The 9,916-nt window shown below is 45.2% G+C and overlaps 1 protein-coding gene across 2 annotated transcripts in view; it reads left to right on the top strand.

Annotated features, from left to right (window-relative positions):
- Positions 1-599: 599 nt before the first annotated feature.
- Positions 600-9,916, top strand: part of FAM161A (FAM161 centrosomal protein A) — a 30,471-nt gene continuing 21,154 nt past the window's right edge. The window contains exon 1 of one of the 2 annotated variants that reach the window (XM_061432746.1): positions 600-1,935. In XM_061432746.1, the coding sequence (XP_061288730.1) occupies positions 1,480-1,935 (456 nt within the window). In that variant the 5' untranslated portion in view covers positions 600-1,479. The remainder of the gene's footprint in view (positions 1,936-9,916) is intronic. The other variant, XM_061432747.1, reaches the window with a different exon arrangement.

Below are 9,916 nucleotides of genomic sequence, written 5' to 3'. Positions count from 1 at the left end.
CATTTATATGAAGTTCTAGAACAGTCAAGGAAATGTGAAATGGGGACCATTCAGGGAAGGGGCACAAAGGACCTTTCTGGAATGACTGAAATGTTCTGTACCTTAATATGATTTACGAGTGTACACACTTGTCAAAAGGCATCCAACTACACATTTAAGATCTATTCATTGCACTGTATATATTTCAATACAAAGGTGCAAAAATAATTCTTCCTATGATGATTAAGATTTGTCATTTTCTTCTTGTAGATCTGTCCATTTCTGCTCTATATATTTTGAGGCTATATTATTAGATATCTGCAAATTTATGTATATATAACTGAATCACTTTGCTGTACATAAACTAACACAACATTGTAAATCAACTATTTTTCAATAAAAACAATTTAAAAGATAATTGCAAATTTAGAATATTGCTCACGAGTGGAAGCTTTTTTGCTCTTCTACATACACATACAATATGTCCTCCACACTTCCTGCTTCTTTTCCACTCTCTTCTAATGTTCTATTATCAGTGTTTCAGCAAGCTGATTTGGGGTTGGGGTCAAATCACAAGAGGGTCACGTGCAGCCACAGAACTCGCTGCATGCAAACGCCTAGAAGTCCCTTCTGTGGTCATTTGCGGCGTCAGTACCTCAGGGGCTTCCAACTCTAGCTTTGGCTAAGAATCCAGCCAGTATCGTTCCAGTGGTCAAAGCAAATCCTCAGCCAAAACAAAGAGCAGCCTGCAGAAAGGTGAGGGAGTGGGGCGTTTCACAAGTGTTTACATTCCTGACGGAAGAAATACTTGGTTCAGACCTCAGAGAAGGGGTCTTGATATCGCGCGTTGCATACCCTAACTGTGTGGTGGCGACAGCAGGTTGTAGGGCCAGGAGTGGGAGGTAGCTGCGGCCTCAGCCTCAGGGAGTAGGGGTTTGGCTGACACTGCACCACGAAGCGACTTAGCCGCAGCAGCAGCAGCACCACGCCTGCTATTTTAAGGTTAGGCTTCTCAAACAGGCGCTTGGTGTAGCGGGAAGGCGTCATTTGAAGAGCCCAAATCCCAAGTGGGAGATGTTGGGAGTGAGGTGGAGATGAGGCTTGTTTGTGGCTACTGGTGGGCGTTCACGCCTTCCGATTCCCACCACTGTAAAGCGCAGGAACCCAAGCAGCAAATGTGCGAGTCACACACCTGCACTGTCAATCACTGGTGGGTGGTCCAGGCTCCACCTTCCTCCAGACTGGTCGATTTCCAGCTTTCAAGTCAGGGTAGAAGGTAACCCACGGCTTCCCATTCTCTGGCTCGCTGGAGAGCCATGTTAGGTCGCGGGATGCAAACGTTACCATTGTCCCGAGACCGCAACACAATAACACGCCCTGCTTTCTTCTGCCGCCGCCACCTCCTCCAAACATATTATTTCAATGAATAAAAAGCCCCACCAGTACCACCACAAGTCGTTTCATTAGTGTAATGTGAGAAGTTTGCGTTTAGGGGGTGAAATGCGAAGAAGAGGGACCAGGTGCCCTATTCCGCCGACCAATCCTCTAAATCAGCAAAGACTCAATACTGACTTCCACCAAGGGGCCCCGCGGCGGGCGCCAGTTTTAAGTGATATTTGGCCCCTCGCGGCCCCTGTAGCGTCCCTAGTTACCGGGCCCCTAGTAACCACCACCCTAAGCAAAGAGCAATCGGGCGCCTGCGGCCACGCCGGCTTCCCCGCCCCGGGCCAGCGCGGGCGCTCAGGCCTCGGCGGCGCGGTGATGGCCGCTTCGCACCGAGCGGCGAAGTTGGCGGCCAGCAGTCTCCAAACCCCGGTCAATCCCAACACCAGAGCGCGGGTCGCCCAGTACGAACGCAAAGACCCCTTGAATTCCCTGTCGGCGGCGGCGGCGGCCATGGAGGAAGAGGAGGAAGAAGAAGAGAAAGAGGCGGCGGCACGGCTGGCGCGGGCGCCGGTAATGCAGGGGCGGGAAGTGGGGTGGGGCTGGGCGCTGGCTGCAATTGGAGGCTGATCGGCGACCCCCGCTGGTGAGGCGCGGGCTGGGAAATGCGCACCCTGTCCTGACCCTCCGTACAGGTGAGCCTGGCCCACCATGTCCTCTGGGCCCTCACGGAAAATACTCAAAACCGAGGGGTTGAAAAGTCTTTTAATTTTAACCAAAGAGATTGTTGTAGAAATTTCTTGGAGGGCATTTACGTTACGCTATTTCTAATGAAAAGTACAGAACTTTATTCTTATGCTCCAGCAACTGTTGGGAGTAGATATTTTCTTTTTTTTTCTTTTCTGTTTCTTTTCAACTTGAGAAAAACTGCTGTCCTACAGAGAATAATCCAAAAAATGCAAGTGAATCAGCTGTGTTGTCAGGTGTGCTTTGTTGTCACTTCAATGTCTTGGTTATTAGTGCATCTTAATACAGTACATGAGAGATGATGTTTAAAACCAGCAGGAGTTTAGTGGGTAGATCAGAAACAGAGTTAAGCCTCCAGAGAAGCAAATTACTGAGGCTCCAGTGTTGCCACATGGCTCTTCAGAGTGGGGAGAAACAGCTTTTTCATGGATCAATTTTCAGTGTCAAGTGTTTTGGAAACACCTGTCTACCAGGTAGGGGGCCAAGTCTGCCATCTGCTCTATTCCCTTAAAAGATGAGAACTTTGAATTTTAACCAGCAATCTGCAGATATAAACCTTCTTAACCCCAGGTAAAAGATTCTTTTGTTATTTTTAATATTTATTTTATTTGGCTGTGCTGAGACTCAGTTGCCTCCATGCGACCTTTGTGTGGATTCTTTAGTTGTGGCGTGCAGAATCTACTTCCCTGACCAGGGACGGAACCCAAGGCCCTTGCATTGGAAGTGCAGAGTCTTAACCAGCAGAGAAGTACCCCCAAATTCTTAATACTGTTTGCTCAAAGCATCTTAGATTCAAAACATGTGGTCTAGTGAAAGTCACTCAGTCGTGTCCGACTCTTTGCGACCCCCATGGACTATACAGTCCATGGAATTCTCCTGGCCAGAATACTGGAGTGGGCAGCCTTTCCCTTCTCCAGGGGATCTTGTGGTCTCGGGCTATTAGAAATCACTGGATATTTTGGAATTCTAATCTCTTTAATCTGCACTAGAAGTGTTAATGAGAAAATCTGTAGTAACACCTTTTATGGGCAGTATTTTACCAACAGATAAACTACTTGAGGTTATCCAGAGTAAAGCAGATTAAGACCCTGAACTTGAACCAGAATGAGTGACCTACAACCAAATTCACTTATGTTAAAGCTTCAAATTTCAATACCCAATGAAGGAGGTGGACTGATATTGAACATTGATTTGAATGAAGAGAAGAATTTGGAGTCCTGGGTTAGAATCTGTTCATTTGCTAGTTAACATTAAGACGTAACTTCTTTCAGTTTGTTTCCTTATCTATAAAAGAGCTTTAAAATAACTGTCTTTCTTGTCTCACTGGGCTATTATGAGAACCAAATGAGAGCATATGTGATAGCTAAAAGAGTTTGTATAAATTAGTAGTAATAACAACAGCTGCCAGTGGGGCTGTTATTTAAACACCTATCCGAAAGAGAACAAGACAACAAGAGATTAAGTTCTCTTCTGGCTTGCTGTAGTGGAAAAGTCAGTCATTTCTGTGGTTGCAGGTATACTTTCAGAGTACCCTGTAAAAATGCAAATTTGTATTAGAAACATTACCTTAGGAGAGATCAGTTTATCTAATAAACTAGTTTCTGAGGGACAGTATCTCACTAAAAAAGAAAAAAGGAAGCTAAGTTTAACTCTATTCTGAGACCACGGTACTTGAAGGAACCAAAAGCAAATTTGGATCAGCTGCCACTGTAGTAGTGGTAAAGAACCCCCTGCCTGCCAGTGCAAGAGATGTGAGAGAGGTGGATTTGATCCCTGAGTCAGGAAGTCCCTTGACGAAGGGAATGGAACCCATTCCAGTGTTCTCTCTAAGAAAATCCCATGGACAGAGGAGCCTGGCAGGCTACAGTCCATAGGGTCACAAAGAGTCTGACACGACTGAAGTGACTTAGCACGCAGCACATGGTAGTAGACCTGATGGAGACACTGGGGTTGGCAGATGAAGCACTGGAAAGGCAAGAAAGAGAGTGCAGCAGCCAAGCTTTACCTTCCTCATAGTTTGGCTTGATATCTCACCTTGATTTTTAAATGCTAGTTTCTCTCAACTTTGTCGTCTGTAAAATGGAGTTAACTCAGCTTACCATAGCCATCACACAAAATTGATTACGGAGAACTAACTGTCATAGTTCAGTTCAGTTCAGTTGCTCAGTCATGTTCGACTCTTTCCAACCCCATGGACTGCAGCACACCAGGCCTCCCTGTCCATCACCAACTCCCATAGTCTACCCAAACTCAGGTCCATTGAGTTTGTGATGCCATCCAACCATCCCATCCTCTGTCGTCCCCTTCTCCTCCAACCTTCAATCTTTCCCAGCATCAGGGTCTTTTCCAATGAGTCAGTTCTTTGTATCAGGTGGCCAAAGTATTGGAATTTCAACATCACTCCTTCCAGTGAACACTCAGGACTGACCTCCTCTAGGATGGACTGGTTGGATCTCCTTGCAGTCCAAGGGACTTTCAAAAGTCTTCTCCAACACCACAGTTCAAAAGCATAAATTCTTTGGCACTCAGCTTTCTTTACAGTCCAATTCTCACATCCATACATGACTACTGGAAAAACCATAGCCTTGACTAGATGGATCTTTGTTGGGTAAGTGATGTCTCTGCTTTTTAATATGCTGTCTAGGTTGGTCATAACATTCCTTCCAAGGAGTAAGCGTCTTTTAATTTCTTGGCTGCAGTCACCATCTGCAGTGATTTTGGAGCCCAAAAATAAAGTCTGCCACTGTTTCTACTGTTTCCCCATCTACTGTCATAGTTCAGTTCAGTTCAATCACTCACTCGTGTCCAACTCTTTGCGACCCCATGAATTGCAGCACGTCAGGCCTCCCTGTCCATCACCAACTCCCACAGTTCACTCAAACTTATATCCATCGAGTCAGTGATGCCATCCAGCCATCTCATCCTCTGTCGTCCCCTTCTCCTCCTGCCCCCAATCCCTCCCAGCATCAGAGTCTTTTCACATGAGTCAGCTCTTCGCATGAAAAGTATTGGAGTTTCAGCTTCAGCATCAGTCCTTCCAAAGAATACCCAGGACTGATCTCCTTTAGAATGGACTGGTTGGATCTCCTTGCAGTCCAAGGGATTCTCAAGGGTCTTCTCCAACACCACAGTTCAAAAGCATCAATTCTTCAGCACTCAGCTTTCTTCACAGTCCAACTCTCACATCCGTACATGACCACTGGAAAAACCATAGCCTTGACTAGATGGACCTTTGTTGGCAAAGTAATGTCTCTGCTTTTGAATATGCTATCTAGGTTGGTCATAACTTTCCTTCCAAGGAGTAAGCGTCTTTTAATTTCATGGCTGCAATCCCCATCTGCAGTGATTTTGGAGCCCAAAAAAATCACTGTCATAGTAGGCCCCTTTAAATCCTTTGGCTTGCCAAGCCACTCCGCACAAGCCCCCATGGCTCCGTATACACCCCTTACAGGACTCTGTGCCCATATAAGGGCATTAAGGCATATTCCTTGAATCTAGCCTCAGTTGGAGATATCAGTTCGTAGGTCTTGCTTTGTGGTTGATGATGATATGGGTAAAGGAATATTCTGTAATTCACAGTTAAAATTTCCTGGATTTTCCTAATGGGATGGCCTTCTCTTTTTCAGCAAATTTTGAGCATTTATTAAGTGCCAGTAATGGACTATTCAGAAGTGAGTGCTAGCAGACACAGCTCATGTTGTCACAGTGCTTCCAGTCTGATAGGGAAGCTGGACAATAAAATATGAGCAGTCAAATGATTATAAGACAGGAAATGTTGGGAAAGAGGTAAGCAGGCTTCTATAATTAAAAATGTGATAGGCGGGGACCTACTTCAATGAGTTAACATTTAAGCCAATGCCTGATAGACGAGAAAGACCAACCATTTTTGGAGACGGGGGTGGGGGTGGGGGTGAGAAAAGCATTCCAGGCAGAGGGAGCAGCATATGCAGAGGCCCAAAGATAGGAAGAGAAAGAGTTTTGTGTCATTAAGAATCTGAAAGACAGCCAACAGGACTGGAAAAGGTCGGAGAGGTTAGGAGGTCCGTATAGACCACGGTAGGGAGTTTAATGTTTATTGCAGGTGCAGTGAGAAGTCTTTGAGGCTTTTAAGAGATCTAGCGTGTTTCTGTTTACATTTTTTAAAGATGACTCTGATGGCTTTGTGGAGAATGATTGGAGGGTTTGAGAAAGAAAGGGGATTGGGTAGGAGGCTGTTGCAGTGATTAAGGGGCCAGAGGCAGTGGCTTGGACCTAGAGTCCAGGCCAGAAGTGGACACAGATTGTATAGGACTTAAGTGAGGCCAAGGAAGAAGTCAAGAGTGCTCATGCCGAGATTTCTGGTTTGACCAGCTGCATGGAAGATAATGCCATTTACTGGATTGGGAGTAACTTGAAGAGGAGTAGATTCAGAGGCCAGGTGGGAATCAAGGTTTCAGTTTTGAACAGGTAAATTTGAGATATCTGTGAAACTAGCAAGTGGAAAGATGTAGGAAGCAGTTCGGCCTATGAAACTGGAGAACTGCGGGGCATGGGTTGGATATTTCTGGGAGTTTTCAGCCTTTTTGAAACAGTGAAGTCACTTAGGGACAGAGTGCAGAGAAAGAAGAGAAGGGGCCTAGTATAGAGCTCTTAAAACCCTCAACAACAGTCAGGTCGTGAAAATGGGGCAAAAGAGGTTAAGATCAGCTCCCGTGGTAGAATTATTGCTGGAGCGTGGAGGTTTCCAATTCATTGGTTTCAGTGATAAGGGGAAGGGTCAGGCGCTGCTAAGAGAAGGGACATTTCGTCTCTGAGGCAGGAGGGAAGGCGAAAAGGGGCACAAAAGTGGGCAGTTTTGTAGATGGAAAGATGAGGGAACTCCCTGTGATAGTTTCTTTTTTCCTGAAGAAATAAAGGTGTTATCATTTGCAGTTGGGGGGGTGGGGGTGGGAGCAGGTAGAATAGCAAGGAACAGGTAGGCAGGATCGTGGGGGCAGTGTGAGAGCCACTTCCAGGAGCACAGGACGTGCCAGGCTGACCAAGTAGCCATTAGAAATTGTTCAGTTTTTAATTTAGTATTACTATTCACAAAACATTTTCTTTTTTGTTGTTGTTACATTTTAATTATAGAAGTAATACATAAACATTCTCCTTTTAAAATTTAAATAAAGCTAAGGCCGTTTAATACTTCTCCCTGCAAAAAAAGAGTCTGGCTCCCTCCTCCCTCCGCATTAGTAGCCACTGGGTTTTATTTTGTTTTGTTTTGTAAATGTTTGTTTTATTTGGCTGCACCTGGTCTTAGTTGCAGCATGCAGGATCTTTAGCTGCAGCATGTGGGATCTAGTTCCTTGACTAGGGATTGAACCCAGGCCCTGTGCATCGGGAGCCCAGAGTCCTAGCCACTGGACCACCAGGGAAGTCCTAGTAGTCACTGTTTTGAATCAGATATATACTCTAGGCCTTTTCCTATCTCCTGTGTACATAATATTTTAATATATGGTAGCATTTTGTAGATATATATTGTCCTGCCCCTTGGTTTTTACCTTTTATCATTTACATGTAGATCTACCTCATTCCTTACAAATCCCTTTAATGCAAAAAAAATTTTTTTTAATAAAAATTCCAGAATTATAGATGATAACTTCAACACAGATAATGATGAATGCTGATTACTAATGAAGCAACATGTGTTGGAAGGAGTCATCATCTAAATGGGTCAAGCCAATTTAGGGAAGATTATCCTCTAATCTCATGGCTGTGTGTACAACATTCTACAAAAAGCTCAACAGTTAAAGGGAAAGGGTGCAATCTTAGGCTCTTGGAAAATAATGTCCTTGGCTTAGGTTATCTGAACTACTGTTTCCTTCTGTGTGGAGACGATGAATTTAGAGTTGGAAGCCGATTATTAACCATTTATCTGTTTTGGGTAAAACACTGTGAGATCTGTTTATCTGAAAAGTTTAGTGTTCCCAGCATTAAGCTGAAGTGGAATGAATACTGTGCAGTCAGTGCTTAAGTATAATTATCAGGCCTGTTGCATCTCTTTAGAAGTTACACATCCTTCTGTATCATTTTCAAACATCTTTTCCAGGTTCAAATAAACTTCATCCTTTTTGTGAAAATGATTGTTACAAGACCTTCTTTTAAGGAAGAGTCTAAAAGAATGAATGGTGGATGCTTTTGCCTAAAAACGATTCTTTGGAATATCCACCCTATTTTAATGATAGCTTTTGGAAGATAAGCCCTTTCCTTAATACTCAGTAGAATATAGCTCTTTAGAGCAGCCAGTATTTCTTTGATTCAGCCTTTGGTGAGGGAATACCTGTTCATTCCCCTTGGGAGGACTTAATATTGTTTTAGCTGGACATTTGTTTATCTAGTAAACACTGATTGAGTGTCTTTCGATGACACTCTTCTAGGCACTGGGGACACAACAGAGCAAATGCTTGCTTTTGTGATGCTTACTCTTTGGTAGGGACAGGGAGGTAATACACAACGACATCAGCAAATATGAGTAGAATGTCAGTTGGTGGTGAGTACTTATGAGACGAAATAAAGCAGGAAAAAAAAAGGGTGGCAGTGAGTCAGAGGAGAGGTTGTCATTTCAAAAACAGGTAGTCAATGAAGACCTTGTGGAGAGGATGACATTTTGAGTAAAGCTCTGAAGGAGTGAGCAGGTGGGCCGTGCAGATATCTGGAGGCAGAGCATCCGACGGGGAGGGAACAGTAAGCCCTCAGGGTGATTCTGCTGATTCTGTGAGCACTAGAGAACCTGCAGACTGGAATCAGCCCCTGCTGCTAGAGTGAGCTGCTGCTGCCCAGAGGAACAACACTGCTGGGGTGATGTGTTGTTGTGCTTAGTCGCTGAGTCGTGTCCAACTCTTTGCGACCCCATAGACTTTAGTTCGCCAGGCTCCTCTGTCCATGGGGATTCTCCAGGCAAGAATACTGGAGTGGGTTGCCATTTGCTCCTCCAGGGGATCTTCCCAACCCAGGGATTGAACCCAGGTCTCCCACATTGTGGGCGGATTCTTTACTGTCTGAACCACCAGGGAAGCTGGGGTGATACAAGCAGACAAATAGATGGAGAACTAACAGGAAGGAATAGTCCCTTCTTCCTCCTCCAGCCTTGCAGTCTCCATCTAGCCCCACTTTTGGCAGAATCTAGTGGTAAGTCTCGGAGAAGGCAATGGCAACCCACTCCAGTACTCTTGCCTGGAAAATCCCATGGACAGAGGGGCCTGATGGGCTGCAGTCCATGGGGTCGCTAGGAGTCGGACATGACTGAGCGACTTCACTTTCATGCATTGGAGAAGGAAATGGCAACCCACTCCAGTGTTCTTGCCTGGAGAATCCCAGGGATGGGGGAGCCTGGTGGGCTGCCATCTATGGGGTCGCACAGAGTCGGACACGACTGAAGCGACTTAGCAGCAGCAGCAGCAACAGCAGTGGTAAGTCTCTGGCAAAGCAGAAATGTTGTTTGCAGAGTCCTGTCCCCAGCATCACTTAGCAGGGTATAAAAGGGTGACTTTGGAGCTGTGAGACAATAGTTTAACAACTGGCTCACATACTTTATGTTTCTTAAAGCTGAAGTTCCAAAGTTCTTAGCCTCCCCACATGACTGAGAAGTGCAGAACCTAGGCTTGAATGAGAATTCTGACACCATGTCTGTAATCTTTCCCCCAAGCCATATGAACGTTCCAAACTCCAAAGTGTCCGACCCTTTCAGCTTTGAAGGGTTGTAAGGGGGCTGAAACCAGATGACCAGGGAGGGGTCGGGAGCCATCTATAGATAGAAACTGCATCTTGATTGCCCTAACCTCCCTTT

The sequence above is a fragment of the Bos javanicus genome, chromosome 11 (genome assembly GCF_032452875.1).
Source record: "Bos javanicus breed banteng chromosome 11, ARS-OSU_banteng_1.0, whole genome shotgun sequence".
Lineage (NCBI taxonomy): Eukaryota > Metazoa > Chordata > Mammalia > Artiodactyla > Bovidae > Bos > Bos javanicus.
Note: the sequence above shows the minus strand (reverse complement) of the source record. Positions and strands in the feature narration are given on the sequence as shown.